The sequence below is a fragment of the Bubalus bubalis genome, chromosome 7 (genome assembly GCF_019923935.1).
Source record: "Bubalus bubalis isolate 160015118507 breed Murrah chromosome 7, NDDB_SH_1, whole genome shotgun sequence".
NCBI lineage: Eukaryota > Metazoa > Chordata > Mammalia > Artiodactyla > Bovidae > Bubalus > Bubalus bubalis.
The window spans coordinates 29,264,316-29,282,447 of NC_059163.1; the positions used below are offsets into that span (position 1 = coordinate 29,264,316).

The 18,132-nt window shown below is 36.9% G+C and overlaps 1 protein-coding gene across 12 annotated transcripts in view; it reads left to right on the top strand.

The window, feature by feature from the left end:
• ANKRD17 (ankyrin repeat domain 17) overlaps positions 1-16,876 on the top strand; it is a 166,172-nt gene extending 149,296 nt beyond the window's left edge. For 11 of the 12 annotated variants that reach the window (XM_044945787.1, XM_025289918.2, XM_025289926.2 and 8 more), the window contains 5 exons: positions 4,855-5,052; positions 13,828-14,076; positions 14,618-14,796; positions 15,197-15,361; positions 16,271-16,876. In XM_044945787.1, the coding sequence (XP_044801722.1) occupies positions 4,855-5,052; positions 13,828-14,076; positions 14,618-14,796; positions 15,197-15,361; positions 16,271-16,330 (851 nt within the window). In that variant the 3' untranslated portion in view covers positions 16,331-16,876. The remainder of the gene's footprint in view (positions 1-4,854; positions 5,053-13,827; positions 14,077-14,617; positions 14,797-15,196; positions 15,362-16,270) is intronic. The other variant, XM_025289919.2, reaches the window with a different exon arrangement.
• Positions 16,877-18,132: the final 1,256 nt, after the last annotated feature.

Sequence of the window (18,132 nt, forward strand, 5' to 3'; positions counted from 1 at the left end):
CAGTTCAATTCAGTTGCTCGGTCATATCCGACTCTGCGACCCCATGACCGCAGGACGCTGGGCCTCCCTGTCCATCACCAACTCCCAGAGTTGAACCAAACTCATGTCCATTGAGTTGGTGATGCCATCCAGCCGTCTCATCCTCTGTCATCCCCTTTTCCTGCCTTCAACCTTTCCCAGCATCGAGGTCTTTTCAGATGAGTCAGCTCTTCACATCAGGTGGCCAAAGTATTGGAGTTTCAGCTTCAACATCAGTCCTTCCAGTGAACACTGAGGACTGATTTCCTTTAGTATGGACTGGTTGGATCTCCTTGCAGTCCAAGGGACTCTCAAGAGTCTTCTCCAACACCACAGTTCAAAAGCATCAAATCTTTGGCACTCAGCTTTCTTTATAACCCAACTCTCACATCCATACATGACCACTGGAAAAACCATAGCCTTGATGAAACAGATCTTTGTTGACAAAGTAATGTCTCTGCTTTTTAATATGCTGTCTATGTTGGTCATAACTTTCCTTCAAAGAAAAGCGTCTTTTAATTTCCTGGCTGCAGTCACCATCTGCAGTGATTTTGGAGCCCCCCAAAATAGTCAGCTACTGTTTCCACTGTTTCCCCATCTGTTTGCCATGAAGTGATAGGACTGGATGCCATGATCCTAGTTTTCTGAATGTTGAGCTTTAAGCCTACTTTTTCACTCTCCTCTTTCACTTTCATCAAGAGGCTCTTTAGTTCTTCTTTCTGCCATAAGGGGGGTATCATCTGCATATCTGAGGTTACTGATACTTCTCCTGCCAATCTTGACTCCAGCTTGGGCTTCATTCAGTCCAGCATTTCTCATGATGTACTCTGCATATAAGTTAAATAAGCAGGGGGACAATATACAGCCTTGACGTACTCCTTTTCCTATTTGGAACCAGTCTGTTGTTCCATATCCAGTTCTAACTGTTGCTTCCTGACCTGCATACAGGTTTCTCAAGAGGCAGGTGAGGTGGTCTGGTATTCCCATCTCTTTCAGAATTCCCCACAGTTTATTGTGATCCACACACTCAAAGGCTTTGGCAAACTCAATAAAGCACAAACAGATGTTTTTCTGGAACTCTCTTGTTTTTTCAATGATCCAGCAGTTGTTGGCAATTTGACCTCTGGTTCCTCTGCATTTTCTAAAATCAGCTTGAATATCTGGAAGTTCATGGTTCACATATTGCTGAGGCCTTGCTTGGAGAATTTTGAGCATTACTTGGGTAGCATGTGAGAAGAGTGCAATTGTGCGGTAGTTTGAGCATTCTTTGGCATTGCCTTTCTTTGGGATTGGAATGAAAACTGACCTTTGCCAGTCCTGTGGCCACTGCTGAGTTTTCCAAATTTGCTGGCATATTGAGTGCAGCACTTTCACAGCATCATCTTTTAGGATGTGAAATAGCTTGACTGGAATTCCATCACCTCCACTAGCTTTGTTCGTAGTGATGCTTCCTAAGGCCCACTTGACTCGTCACATTCCAGGATGTCTGGCTCTAGGTGAGTGATCACACCATCGTGATTATCTGGGTCATGAAGATCTTTTTTGTATAGTTCTCCTGTGTGGCCACCTCTTCTTAGTATCTTCTGCTTCTGTTAGGTCCATACCGTTTCTGTCCTGTCCTGAGCCCATCTTTGCATGAAATGTCCCCTCGGTATCTCTAATTTTCTTGAAGAGATCTCTAGTCTTTCCCATTCTGTTGTTTTCCTCTATTTCCTTGCACTGATCACTGAGGAAGGCTTTTTTTATCTCTCCTTGCTGTTCTTTGGAACCCTGCATTCAAATGGATATATTGTTCCTTTTCTCCTTTGCTTTTCACTTCTTTTCACAGTTATTTGTAAGGCCTCGTCAGATAGCCATTTTCTTTTTTGCATTTCTTTTCCATGGGGATGGTCTTGATCCCTGTCTCCTGTACAATGTAACGAACCTCCGACCATAGTTCATCAGGCACTCTATCAGATCTAGTCCCTTAAATCTATTTCTCACTTCCACTGTGTAATGGTAAGGGATTTGATTTAGGTCATACCTGAATAGTCTAGTGCTTTTCCTTACTTTATTCAATTTAAGTCTGAATTTGGCAATAAGGAGTTCATGATCTGAGCCACAGTCAGCTCCCGGTCTTGTTTTTGCTGACTGTATAGAGCTTCTCCATATTCGGCTGCAAAGAATGTAATCAATCTGATTTCAGTGTTGACCATCTTGTGATGTCCATGTGTAGAATCTTCTCTTGTGTTGTTGGAAGAGGGTGTTTGCTATGACCAGTGCGTTCTCTTGGCAAAACTCTATTAGCCTTTGCCCTGCTTCATCCTGTACTCCAAGGCCAAATCTGCCTGAAAACTTCAGGTTTCTCTTGACTTCCTACTTTTCCATTCCAGTCCCCTATAATGAAAAAGACATCCCTTTTGGGTGTTAATTCTAGAAGGTCTTGTAGGTTTTCATAGAACCGTTCAACTTCAGCTTCTTCAGTGTTACTAGTCGGGGCATAGACTTGAATTACTGTGGTATTGAATGGTTTGCCTTGGAAATGAACAGAGATCATTCTGTCGTTTTTAAGATTGCATCCAAGTACTGCATTTTGGATTCATTTGTTAACACTATGATGGCTACTCCATTTCTTCTAAGGGATTCTTGCCCACAGTCATAGATATAATGGTCATCTGATTTAAATTCACCCATTCCAGTCCATTTTAGTTTGCTGATTCCTAAAATGTCGGCATTCACTCTTGCCATCTCCTGTTTGACCACTTCCAATTTGCCTTGATTCATGGACCTAACATTCCAGGTTCCTATACAGTATTGCTCTTTACAGCATCAGACCTTGCTTCTATCACCAGTCATATCCACAACTGGGTGTTGTTTTTGCTTTGGCTCCATCTCTTCATTCTTTCTGGAGTTATTTTTCCACTAATCTCCAGCAGCATATTGGGCACCTACTGATCTGGAGAGTTCATCTTTCAGTGTCCTATCTTTTGCCTTTTTTCATACTATTCATCGGGGTTTTCAAGGTAGAATACTGAAGTGGCTTGCCATTCCCTTCTCCAGTAGACCACATTTTGTCAGAAATGGGTTAAGAAAGAGTAAAATTTGGAGAAGAAAATGGCAATCCACTCCAATACTCTTGCCTGGGAAATCCCTGGACATAGGAGCCTGGTGAGCTGCAGTCCATGGGGTCGCAAGAGTCAGACACGACTTAGCAACTAAACCACCCACCACCACAAAGTGAATATATGCTTAAAGATAACATGTGAAAGGATATTTGCCATATAGTAGCTAGTTTTTTGGGGGGCAGAGGGGGTGGGAATTAACCAGGAAGACTTGGGATTTTCCATCAACTTCCATTTTATATTTATGTATAATGACCATTATTTTTACTAATAATGTAAAACTATGAGTAATATTACTAAATGTTAAAAACATACTAAAATTAAGATTTAGAGAAAAAGGAAATACTGGTTTTTTTTGAAAAGTATAGGAAAAGGACACAGTCATAGGGAGGTGAAGTTTTAAGGGGTATACAGTGATTAGAGCCAAAATTAGCCATGAAGTTCAACTTGAGAGTCCATCAGAGGGAAGTATTAGATTCAGGTCAAGACAGGCACATTTGCCTTCACAGCTATACCACTATTTCTACACCCTAGAAAGGGAAAATTAATGCAGTAATAGCACCCAATATGTAAAACCATCGTGCCAGATATATCCTTTATGCCTATACATTCTATTTTCTCTCCTTTTGATGCAGCCATCAAGGTTCACACATTGCTTTTGGCTACTATGTCTCTTTGATCTCCTCCAGTCAAAAACATCTCACCACCTTCTTTTGTTCTTATCCATATTGAATCCTTTGAAGAATGTCCTACATTTCAGATTTGCCTGTTTTATCAATCCATGGTTACATTCTGGTTAAACATTTCTAGCAGGAACATCAGATAGGTAATGTTTGAATCTCACACTGCATCATATCAGGAGGCACTCAATAACAGACTGTCTCAATTAGCTATGGAAAGCATGGTCACTTTAGTTAAGGTGCTGATCATCAGATCTCTTTATTACAAGAGTATATCTACAGTCCTTTTTTCTGTAGCTTTTTTATTTCATTTTTTGAAGATTTTTTTTTTTTTAAGTAGCACTCTTAAGTTCACAGCAAAATTGAGAGAAAAGTACAACGATTTCCCATACCATCTGCCTCCATACAGGCATAGCTTCTTTTATTACCAACATCCCACACTAGAGTAGTACTTTTGTTACAATTGATGAACGTACGTTCACACATCCTTATCAAAGTCTCTAGTTTACATGAGGGTTCACTCTTGTAATGCTGTACATTCTGTGAATTTGAACAAAAGTCTAGTGATGTGTATTCACCATCATTCTATCATCCAGAGTATTTTCAGTATCTTAAATATCCTCTGTGATTTGCCTACTCATCCCTCCCTCCCCTTAAGTGTTTTTTTTTAATGTTTATTTATTTTTAATTGATTGATGATTGATTTCTATAATTTTTTTTAAAGATAAAATTTGATCCAACTCCTTGCCCACCAAACCTATGTAAATTTTAGTGTTATATTAAATCTCCATGTATTCTATAGTAATAATCTGCCAAAATTAACATTAAATATAAAATATTTTTCATGTTAATTTCCTTTTTATAGCTATCTTTATAAAATAAAGGGGGAGGTAATGAGTCAGTGAACTGGAAGAAGTAAACAAGGAGAAATTTTTTTAATAATCCAAAATATATTTGCATTTATTAGGAACCTCTTGGAATTCTAGGTTTTTCTAGTTTAGTTACATATCTTAAGGGTAACTATTATAAATTATGATTTATCTTCTACGTTGTAGGTATTGTCAATATGGACTCGCCATATGGTTCTGTAACACCTTCCTCTACACATTTGGGAAACTTTGCCTCAAACCTTTCAGGAGGTCAAATGTATGGACCTGGGGCACCCCTTGGAGGAGCACCCACAGCTGCTAACTTTAACAGACAACATTTTTCCCCACTTAGTTTGTTGACTCCATGTTCATCAGCATCAAATGGTGAGTAATACACAGTAATTCTAGAGGAAGAGTTTGCCTTTATGTTCCCTTAAAAAAAAAGTTTTAAAGTTTTTCGAAGTTTGGAATTTTTAAGTTTTAAATCTCTTAATAAGTTAAATACTATACCTGGAGAAGGGAATGGCAGCCCACTCCAGTATTCTTGCCTGGAGAATCCCATGGACAGAGGAACCTGGTGGGCTACAGTCCATGGGGTCACAAAGAGTGAAATGGGACTGAAGTCACTTCAGTTCAGTTCAATTCAGTCGCTCAATTGTGTCCAACTCTTTGCAACACCATGAATCTCTGCACACCAGGCCTCCCTGTCCATCACCAACTCCTGGAGTTCACTCAAACTCATGTCCTTTGAGTCAGTGATGCCATCCAGCCATCTCATCCTCTGTGGTCCCCTTCTCCTCCTGCCCTCAATCCCTCCCAGCATCAGTCTTTTCCAGTGAGTCAACTCTTCGCATGAGGTGGCCAAAGTACCGGAGTTTCAGCTTTAGCATCAGTCCTTCCAATGAACACCCAGGACTGATCCCCTTTAGAGTGGACTATTGGATCTCCTTGCAGTCCAAGGGACTCTCAAGAGTCTTCTCCAACACCACAGTTCAAAAGCATCAATTCTTCGGCACTCAGCTTTCTTCACAGTCCAACTCTCATATCCATACATGACCACTGGAAAAACCATAGCCTTGACTACATGGACCTTTGTTGGCAAAGTAATGTCTCTTCTTTTCAGTGTGCTATCTAGGTTAGTCATAACTTTCCTTCCAAGGAGTAAGCGTCTTTTAATTTCATGGCTGTAATCACCATCTGCATTGATTTTGGAGCCCCAAAAAAGTCTGACACTGTTTCCACTGCTTCCCCATCTATTTGCCATGAAGTGATGGGACCAGATGCCATGATCTTTGTTTTCTAAATGTTGAGCTTTAAGCCAACTTTTTCACTCTCCTCTTTCACTTTCATCAAGAGGCATTTTAGTTCCTCTTCACTTTCTGCCATAAGGGTGTTGTCATCTGCATATCTGAGGTTATTGAATTTCTCCCAGCAATCTTGGTTCCAGCTTGTGCTTCCTCCAGCCTAGCATTTCTCATGATGTACTCTGCATATAAGTTAAATAAGCAGGGTGACAATATACAGCCTTGATGCACTCCTTTTCCTATTTGGAACCAGTCTGTTGTTCCATGTCTAATTCTAACTGTTGCTTCCTGACCTGCATATGGTTTCTCAAGAGGCAGGTCAGGTGGTCTGGTATTCCCATCTCTTTCAGAATTTTCCACAGTCTGTTGTGATCCACACAGTCAAAGGCTTTGGCATAGTCAATAAAGCAGAAATAGATGTTTTTCTGGAACTCTCTTGCTTTTTCCATGATCCAGCGGATGTTGGCAATTTGACCTCTGGTTCCTCTGCCTTTTCTAAAACCCACTTGAACATCTGGAAGTTCACGTCCATGTATTGCTGAAGCCTGGCTTGGAGAATTTTGAGCATTACTTTACTAGAGTGTGAGATGAGTGCAATTGTGCAGTAGTTTAAGCATTCTTTGGCATTGCCTTTCTCAGGGATTGGAATGAAAACTGACCTTTTCCAGTCCTGTGGCCACTGCTGAGTTTTCCAAATTTGCTGGCCTACTAGCACACAATAAACCATAAATAAAAAGAATATGGAAAGCAGTATATATGTACATGTACCTATATATGTGTGTGTGTTTGTGTGTTTGTGTGTGTGTGTGTGTGTGTGTGTGTGTATAGGGAAAGATTGAAGGCAAAAGGAGAAGAGTGTGTATTACACGCCAGAAACTAACAAAAAGTTGTAAATCTTATACCTCAATAAATAAATAAATACTATAAAATTGTAATTTATGTTCTTGGCAATCTGAAATTAGGAGAAATTTAAATAGATTCTCCAGGTTTTTAAAGTATTAGAATCAACTTCAGTTCTATCAAATCTAGAATATTGTATTTTCTAAGATGGATCATTTTTTGAGAATCAAAAGTCTTGTTTTGTCACCTGTTGATTTACATTTACTTTTAGATTTGAGAATGTAGTTTCTATGAAGAAGGATTTGTAGCCTTATAGTATAAGGCTACTTTTTTGTCTACTTTAAATCTCATCTGCTACATAAACAGAGAATTCAACTCACATTAAGAGATTTCTGTAATAAGGGTAGTAGGATTTTTTGTATTTGTGGTTATTTATTTATTTAGTGAGGATAAAGACATCAAATTGCTTTCACTTTGAGGAAATTTTAGTAAGAATCCTTTTTTGTTTTTTTTTTTAAGTTTTAACAATTTCTTCTAACAACATTAGAGCTCAGTTAATAGAGACTGGTCAACTGAGTGAAAGAATTAAAAAAATTTCATATTTGAGAGATTTGCATGTCTGCCAGTGAAAGCATGAACATATATAGTGAATGTATATATTGTATAGTTTTTCTTGTGTTTATCAAATAACAAAGACTGTCACATGGAATATTATATATCCTTGTACAGGTGTCCTAAGTTAAAATAAATGGTTTAAGAAAAAAAAAATAAATAAGTGACTATGACAAAAACATGCCAGAAATAATGTAGTAAGTATGCAAATAAGGTACCAAGAAAAAAGAGAAGTTCATAGCGATTCCTATTGAGGATACTTTACCTATCTTTGAAAAAGCTGAAGAAAGTTTCTTAAGAATCATAATTGAGAAAAAGTGAATATAGTATAACACAGCTATTTAGCCTGGTTTATGTAAACTTAAACTATTAATAGAACATTGAAAGTAAATATAACTATAAGGAATAACTGATTATGACATTTTAGTCTTAACTTTCTGGCTTATAATAAAAAGTTACAGCCTCAGTTATTTAAAGCTGTATTCAATACAACATAAATTTGTGTACTGGAGGAATATGGTTATTTATTTATTTAGTTCATTATAAGGAAGATCAATGGGGCTTCCCAAGGGGTACTAGTGGTGAAGAACCCACCTGCCAGTGCAAAAAACATAAGACATGCAGGTTGGATCCCTGAGTCAGGAAAATCCCCTGGAGGAGGTGATGGCATCCCACTCCAGTTTTCTTGCCTGTAGAATCCATCGGTCAGAGAAGTCTGGCAGGCTACAATCCATGGGGTCACAAAGAGTCGGACACAACTAAGAACACATACACACAGTTGTCATAAAACATTTTTATAGATCTTTTCTGCTTTTGAACATTGAACCACTTAAGGTAAATGTGTTGTGTTTTCTTTTTAAGGTAAACATGTTGCATTTGTTTATATCTCTAGGGTCCTTTAAGATAGCATAAAGAATACTTGTATATTTCCCCCACGCCCATTCACTACTTGTTAACATATTACCACATTCCTCCCTTTCCCTGCTGAGTATCTGTGTGTGTGTGTGAGAGGAGAGAGAGAAAGAAAGAGTGTGTGTGTGTGTAAAGTATGTGTGTGTAGGGATTGTAGGGCTTTCTTCAGTGTGTGTGTGTTGTGTGTGTGTGTGTAAAATATGTGTGTGTAGGGATTGTAGGGCTTTCTTCAGTTCAGTTCAGTCGCTCAGTCGTGTCTGAATTTTTGCAACCCCATGAATCGCAGCATGCCAGGCCTCCCTGTCCATCACCAATTCCCAGAGTTCACTCAGACTCACGTCCATCGAGTCAGTGATGCCATCCAGCCATCTCATCCTCTGTCGTCCCCTTCTCCTCCTGCCCTCAATCCCTCCCAGCATCAGAGTCTTTTCCAATGAGTCAACTCTCCGCATGAGGTAGCCAAAGTACTGGAGTTTCAGCTTTAGCATCATTCCTTCCAAAGAAAGCCCAGGGCTGATCTCCTTCAGAATGGACTGGTTGGCTCTTCTTGCAGTCCAAGGGACTCTCAAGAGTCTTCTCCAACACCACAGTTCAAAAGCATCAATTCTTCGGTGCTCAGCTTTCTTCACGGTCCAACTCTCACATCCATACATGACCACTGGAAAAACCATAGCCTTGACTAGACGGACCTTTGTTGGCAAAGTAATGTCTCTGCTTTTGAATATGCTATCTAGGTTGGTCATAACTTTTCTTCCAAGGAGTAAATGTCTTTTAATTTCATGGCTGCAGTCACCATCTGCAGGGGTTTCTTACTGTACCATTTTACAGTTAGTTGCAGATACAGACTGATTTCCCCTAAATACTCCAGATTATAATATTTTAGAATCACAAGAACTTTCTCTTTCAAAACTGCAATGCAGTTATCAACTTCTGCAAATTTTACTTTGATACATTATTATTATCTAATATATAGTCCATACTCATATTTCACCAGTTATCCCAATAATGCCTTTATTATCTCCTCTTTTTCAAGATTAAAATCAGTGTCACAGACTGCATGTAATTCCCATATCTTTTTAGTTTCAAATAACCTGGAACTGTTTGCTTAGACTTTATGAATCTTTCAAAGAAAGCTTTTTTTTTTAAGGTTACAGATCAGTTGTTTGGTAAAATGGTTCAATTTGTTTTTCTGATATTTCTTCATTTTTAAGTTTAAGTTATGTATTTTTGACAGGAATATTCCTATTAGTGTTGCAGCCTTCTCACGGTATTACATTAGAAAATATAAAATGTCAGTTTGTGCTGTTAACTTTGATCACTTGGTTTCTACACTATCAAATTATCATTTTTCCCTTTGTAATTTGTAAAGTAATCTGTGGGCACTTACTTTGAAACTGCTTTTATTCCTCATCAGACTTTGAGGCAGAATGTAAGGAAACAGGGAAGAAGGAGAACTTATCTCAGTAGAAATAATAGTTTTGTTTTTGTAACCATATTAATATTCACAAATTTAAAACAGAACCAACCTTGATGAAAGGAAAAACACTCAAATTGAATATAAATAAAAACAAGTAAACCTATCTGCATTTTAAATTACTAACATAAACCTAAATGAAAAAGAAACAATCTAAAAACTTTTGAAGACATTAGTATTTTGTAAACCCAAAAGACAAACAGACTACAGACAAAATCTTCACTTCTACTTAGGACATTTGTATTTTATGTTATGGATGAGTGATTTTAAACCTATGCGGGTTATATTATAGGGCTGAGCAAATGAATAAATAAGAATATTGAAAATGATGTAATCCAGGGCTCTGATTATAGGAAGAGAAGAATGTAGAGTAAGGCAAGGAAGAATGCTATGAAATTGTATTGGAATTAGAGGATCAATATGAACTCATGATTTTAAAATGATGTTATGTTTTGGATTGAATCACATAAAGTTGCCATTTTCCCCCCAGAACTATCTACTGAAAAGGGCCTAGAAGCAATGGATCTTCAGTAGCAGTAAGCACATTCAGCATCCAGATCTGTCTGTTAAATGTTTTAATCCACTAAAAGAAACTAGGGCTTGTTGGGGAAATAGCTGATTTGAGAGCTGGGGCAGGAAGAGTATAAGAGAAGTCTGCAAAAAGTCTTGTAGTGTCAGAAAGTAATTACGTGTTTAGATGGTTGGGCATGTCAGAGGAATGCAGCATATAGCTTGAAGGAGCTCCCACTAGCCAAATTCAGGACAGTTTAACCATCAAAATGAATAATGTCAGCTCACTGGATAAAACAATCCATGGAATATGTAATGGTTATAAATAAAATTTTACAATGCAGACGGGGGACTTACAATGTCATTACAGTATAATGACAACTCATAAATGTAAAAGGAATTACAATTTGAGTCATCATTTTGCAACTCTTAGACTGGTTGATCAGCCAAGATTCTCAGACTTTTCCTTTTATTACTGAACTTTTAACTAGTTTGCATTTCATTACCTACCCAGGTTCAATCCCTGAGTTGAGAAGATCTCCTGGAGAAGGGAATGGCCACCCACTCCAGTATTCTTGCCTGGAGAATTCCATGGACAGAGGAGCCTGGTGGGCTACAGTCCATGGGGTCACAAAGGGTTGGACACAACTGAGCGACTAACAGTACTACTACTACTAATAAAAATCTTAATACTTTTTAATGACCATTTAGTTTGTTTTACCTGACTTCTGATTATTCTTTATGTTATCTGTTCACATAAATGTCATTTCATAGCTTTGTTTATTTATGGTAGTCTTTTAGAATTTTGTTTTTCATATTTATCTATATATTTTTCATAAAAATTGCCATTCTGCATGCTGTTGGAAAACTAACCCAAAAAGCATTACTTATTCTTCACAATGTATTTATCTGGTTTTAGGTATTTAAACAGCTTTTATCAACATTTCTCCGTGCATTCCACTTCTTTTTTTCCCTTCTCCTCTATAGGATGTCAGGACATGATATTAGGACTCGGGCAAATTAAACTAAGATATGGGGGACATGGGTCCCTTACTTCCAAATAAAAAAGTTAAAAAAAGAAAGCAGAGAACCTTCCCAAGGCTGCAAAACAACAGACTGGTGATGCCCAAGATCCTTCTGCATACAGGCTAGGCAGAGATCCCCTGAGCCCGTATCCCACTCAGACTGCTAAGGTCTATCCTGTCAGTGCTCAACCCGTCCGTGCTTTGAGTACTGATCACTGGTGCTCTGTGAGTTTCAGGCTTTGGCAAATCTAGTCAGTGGGTCACTTTGACATTTCAATCTTATAAGGCTCTTTTGTATCCAAAAGCAGTAAAAATAATAATAATGACGGTTTTTTTAAGGAAAAAATTAATTTTACATCATGACTCAGTATGCATATACCTGTGTGTGACTGAAATATATCTATAAAACAGTACTTACATCCTTGCAGTATATGTTCATGCTGCTGTTTTTTTTTTCATGCTGCTATTTTCTCTTCTGTTTTCTTTAACCTTGAAAAAAAAGTTTTGTTACTCATAACTAACCACAGTCATCTCATGATCTACTGTAGTTCAGTTAGCACTGAACTGAGGCGTGACAGTGCAGTGCAGTTTTCCTGCAGGAGCATTCTTTCCATTTGTAAGTCACATTGCTCTTCCAATTTGAATTCAGAACTGAAGTGGATTTACTGAAATTTAAGTTTCAGGGTATCTCATTTGCAAGGGGCCCTGCCAAGGTCCTGTACCGAGTTTTGTACTTGTATTTTTTTTTTTTCTAAAACAGATTCCCAAGATTGTATTCCAACAAAACCTATAAAATCTGTTTTTTCTCTATAAGTTAGCATATTTAATAACATGACTCTGAATTAGATTTTTCTTGTTTATTCTAATTAAAGAAATTATAATAATTAGGGATAAGAAGAAAAATTATAATTAGGCTCTTTTCGTAGCAAGGACTGTAGACCTGGGAATCTCAAGGAAAGTGGTGCTTACCTTAAGGCTATGCAGGGTGATCTTTGAAACCATCTAAGATTTGAGACAGCTATTATCTCTCTCTCTCTTTAAAGGATTTATGGTCTCTCACTCATAGTCTGTTTCTTGTCAGTCCTCTTACTACTGACTGTCTTTACATATAGGCTTCTTCATAATCTCATCTTGTATGTAGCCCTCAAAGATTCAGTTCATAGTTATTTAAACCAGTTTTTCTGTTTTCAAATAAATTGTAGCTATGCACTATGCAGGTAACTGTTTTGACTTTTTAAGCTTCAAGTTCCTCTACAGTTTAGCCTGTATTTAATTTTAAATATGCTTTATATTTAGACTCTAATAAGAAAAGTATGATTGGTTTTGGTTTTCCTTCTTCACTATGGTGGCTTCCCTGGTGACTCAGTTGGTAAAGAATCCTTCTGCAATGCAGGAGATCAAGATTCGATCCCTGGGTGGGGAAAATCCCCTGGAGAAGGAAATGGCAATCCACTCCAGTATTCTTGCTTGGAAAATTCTATGGACAGAGGAGCCTGGTGGACTACAGTCCATGGGGTCACAAAGAGTCAGACACTACTGAGCATCTGGGCATGTATTAAAAAAAGTAAAAGAGCTTGAAATATATCCCAAGTTCTACTCCAAAGAAGGTTGTTGTTGTTGTTTTGGGCTTCCCTTGTGGTTCAGCTGATAAGGAATCTGCCTGCAATGCAGGAGACCTGGGTTCGATCCCTGGGTTGGGAAGATTCCCCTGGAGAAGGGAAAGGCAACCCACTCCAGTATTCTGGCCTGGAGAAATCCATGAACTGTGTGTATAATCCATGGGGTCACAAAGAGTTGGACACGACTGATCGACTTTCACTTTCTTTCACTTTCTTCACTATAGTGTATAAAGAGACTAAATCACTAATGAATATTCCCAAATTCTGTGTATTAAGAACTAGCCTTGTTTTGATAAGTAAAACTTAAATTGGCACTTCTAAGAGTGTGTTCTGTGGCATATCCACAAGGTACAGTGAATCAGTTGGGTTATGAAACATAGCCTTCTGTTGGTATTTTATCAGCATATTAAAGTTCTGTGAAGTCCTGATTTAAAGAAACTTACTTATTTTTTTTTAACATACAACCAAGGGACAAATATTCCCAAGGAAAATAGTTTGAAAATTGCCAATACAATCAGTGATTTTCCCCACCTCCATTTTGTTGTCATTGTTGTTTCTTTTTAATTTAAACATTGTCTTCTCATTGCTCTGGTGTTATATTTTACTTATGGTCAAGGGCAAATTAATTTAAATATTAATTAGTGTGCAGGCATCATTCACATTTCGCATTCTACTATCCCAAAACTAAATAGGAAAATTGTGAGCCAAATTAAAAAATGACTGCAAAGTCACAGAACTTTAACCAGATTTTAATATACATAATTTATTATGTAAGCATTATACTCATATTTCTAAAATTTTGTTTATAAAATTACAGGCTCTATAGAGACAGTGTATATTATTTCCCAATATCTTTTCTCTAGATTCTCCTGCACAGTCAGTATCCTCTGGAGTTCGTGCACCTTCTCCTGCCCCATCATCAGTACCTTTAGGGTCAGAAAAGCCCAGCAACGTCTCTCAGGATAGAAAAGTTCCAGTCCCTATTGGGACGGAACGTTCTGCACGTATCAGGCAAACTGGAACTTCAGCTCCATCTGTTATTGGGAGTAATTTGTCCACATCAGTAGGACACAGTGGCATCTGGTCCTTTGAAGGGATTGCTGGCAATCAAGGTATGGTATGCTATTCTGCTTATTGGAAGTTAAGTTTATATATTTAACCAAAATATTAAAATATTTAAATAATTTTAATATAAAAAGCAGTATTTAATTATCATAAACATTCTTTTAAGAAAATATGTGTTCATATCTCTTCATTTTGACTAATCAATTTATTTAAGAGTTTGAAAATTTTTTTGTTCACCTGTGATCTCTCACTGAGTTAATCATTGCTGAGTATAGTTTAATGCAAGCATATTATTTTCTTCATTTCATCATATTAAGGAAATATTAATATTTCCTTTGGGGCTCTTTAGTTTTATCTTAGCTTTTTTTTTGTTTTGTAACACAAACTGTTTAGGTTACATTATGCGGCTGTTGTTTCACTACCTACAAACATGGAAATATTGTGGTAAAGATATAAAAGTAGGTCATTATTCTGAAGGAATTCACATCCAATGTAGAAAATATTAGACATATATTAAGTTTTTTTTTTGCTGTTTTCTGATTTTAAATATCTCCAATTATTTTTTTCTGCCTCTTCATCTTCCCTCAGACAAAGTAGACTGGTGTAACCCTGGGATGGGAAATCCTATGATTCACAGGCCAATGTCTGATCCAGGAGTGTTTTCACAGCATCAAGCAATGGAGCGAGAGAGTACAGGAATTGTAACTCCTTCTGGTACATTCCATCAGCATGTTCCTGCAGGATACATGGACTTTCCTAAAGTTGGGGTAATGGTGATTTAAAAGCATGTTCATTAGTTCTAAATGATTTTCTGATTATTAGCCTTATTTTACTTCCCATGTATAAGCATTTGTGAAATGGTGCTGGAGCTTTGGCTTGAAATTATAGGTGAAAATCTAGCTAAAATATAAATATTTATAAATCCTGATTTTGTCTGAGTTGTTTAGAGAAATGTTTTTGGACAAAAGATTTTATATACTAGGCTTACACTGTCTTCTGTCTAATGCTGGAAGAAATCATATTGGAAAATAATTTTTAAATCACTTAGATAGCTTACATGTTCCAAAATGAGGTGAAGTTTCAAGTACAATTTTAGGGTATTGATTATACTGGGAAAAATAATAACCAGTGACTTCAATGTGCATAATCCTTGTTTTCTTTTTTAAGGGTATGCCTTTTTCTGTGTATGGGAATGCAATGATTCCTCCAGTAGCACCACTTCCTGATGGTGCTGGAGGACCCATATTTAATGGCCCTCATGCTGCGGACCCCTCTTGGAATTCCCTGATAAAGATGGTTTCAAGCTCCACAGAAAATAATGGCCCTCAAACGGTAAGGCTGATCATTCCATGAACATTTATTTAATGATTATGAGCTTCCAAGGGGCTTCCCTGGTGGCTCAGACAGTAAAGAATCCAGCTGCAATGCGGGAGACCTGGGTTTGATCTCTGAGTTGGGAAGATCCCCTGGAGGAGCGCATGGCAATGCACTCCAGTATTCTGACCTGGAGAACTCCATGGACAGAGGAGCCTGATGAGCTACAGTCCATGGGGTCGCAGAGCGTTGGACACGACTGAGCAACTAAGCATAGCACCTAGCTGCCAAGACAAATGTAATAGAGATAAATCATGGTTGTGAGAGAGTTTGGTGAATATGGGCAGTTGGGGAAATTAAGGGAAATTTATTATAGCTGAAATATAGCAGAGGGATATGGAAAAGGGTACCAAAGGTAGTGGTTTGGGGCCAAAATTAGGAAAGACATAATATATTCCATTGGGTGGTAGGTAAAAAATTTTAAGTTGTAAAGTTTTGTAACTTTATGTATCAAAATTTAGTTGTGCAAAAAGGTCCATCTAGAGGTTATTTACTAAAAGTATTATAAATGTCAAAATATTATGTGACTGTGAAAATGCTTAGAGATGGTTGTATATTTTAACTTATTGTGGTGTATATTTAATACCTGATTTTCATTCCACAATCATCAACCTGTATGTACTCAGATAACGGTTTTTTAAAAATGATGGTAATTCAGATCCTGTTCGAGGGATAAGAGTAGAGGCAGGAAAACAACAGATAATAGTGGTTTATCACTGCTTTCTTTATTGTTTCCCAGTATGTTGCCAATTAACTGAGAAACTTAGCTGGTTTAGTTCATAAATATTCCTTAGTGTTTAAGAGTTTTATTTTAATCAAGTATATGTTAAATGCATATTTAATAAAACATGTACTTTATATTCATAGGTGTGGACTGGACCCTGGGCACCTCACATGAACAGTGTGCATATGAACCAGCTTGGCTGATGAGGATCAGCTTGTTAGCCTGCAGATTCCTTTTCATTCAGAGGAAATCACAAGTGGCCGAAAAAAAAATTTATGCTCCCAAATCATTCTACTGATGTGCTTGACTGAAGTGTGTAGGCTTTTTGCAGAAGAACTTACTAACTGACCTATTTTCTGTGAACATTTGTGACTGCCCATTCCCCATCATCATCCATTTTACCTTAGTTAGCCTTTTTCTTATCATTTTTCTTTTTTTCTTTTCCCTCTTCGCCTTTGGACATAACTTTCTGTTGAAGCTGTTCTTTGGCTGGTTGGTTTTAGTACTGTAAACTGCTTCTGAGCAAACACGGAAATTTAGCAAAATTATGTAAACTTGATCCTGAAGTTTTAGAATGGCAAATAAATGTACAATTGTTTACATAACAGAAAAGGCTAAGCAGAAAGTAAATTTCAATATGTCAGTATAGAGGCTCTACTTTACGTAGACTTAAATTAATGTGAGATATGTACCTTCATATTCAGAAATCTGGATGTTTCCTTCATACATTAAACTATTAATAAGTATAACTTTTCTGCTTGTGTAATTTAAGTATAAAGTAAAACAATGGGCATTATCAGTGAATGTTTCCCGACGCTGGCTTTTAAAATACCCGTGCTGCTCTCCTTTTGAGTTTGTTTGCAGCAAGGCACATATAGAGTAAGAAATTTTAACACTTTTTCATGTCTTTTTATTACCTTGTCACACTTTTAAAAACTAATACACACTTCTCTCTTCACTCTTTTGTTTCTCTCCTCACCCTTGCCACTAATACCAGTAAAATTTTCTTTCTGATCGTGAAATAATTCTATAAAGATTTTTACTCTAATGGCTGCTACAGAGAGATGGAGAATCTGCGTCATCACCTGTGGTTTCTTCTAATCATAAAACATTCAGTCTTTCTGAGAATTTAAAAAGCCACCACTGGTTCCCAGTCAGCATATACAAGCTCTTAATATACTGTTTATTATTAAACAATTCAATGTACTATTTTATATTGGATAATATTGATTCTTAACATTGGGTTTGGAGTCATCAGGAGTCAACATAAAAATTCCAGTTTTCAATAATTTAAAGTTTTTTTTTTTCCATATTTTAAAGCCTTCTTAATTTCTACACTTGTTTGTATATTATCAGTGAAAGGGATCAACAGCTAACTTGGGGCAAGTAATAAATTTGGCATTTGTCATTAAGACAACTTATGGTAGACATGAATACACAGGTTACAAAATAAAGCATCCTGTTTAACCTGTTTATGTAAGACACAGGGCCACACTAAACTACTCAGTGGGATTTATCTATTCATTTCACTTGAAAAAATAAACAGTAACATATTCCAAGAAGAATATGTGTCCTACCCTGTCTCATGTGATACAATAAATTATATGGTTGAAATAGAAAGTAAGCATAAAAGTGAAGTAATGTCTTTAAAAAATAATAGACATAATTCCTCATTGGTGAAACAAACATTAACTAAAATTCAGATAGATCACCCAGTTTAACAATATTAATATGGTTCCTTGACTGTTCAAGAAAATGAAATGATTTCTTTTACTCTGGTTACCTAAGTAAAGAGTAAAAAGATTTATCAAACATATCCAGAAATTTATAAACACATTTGTATCTTTTAATTAGGAGGTGGTCTTAAAATACATAAATTTGTTTTTCTCCCTGTCTGTGATTGATACAACCATATTTAAAGGAAAAGCTAAATGATATCCTACAAATAAATGTAGCTATGACATAAAATTATTGCACTTTACTAAGAAAGGGGTATAATGCTATT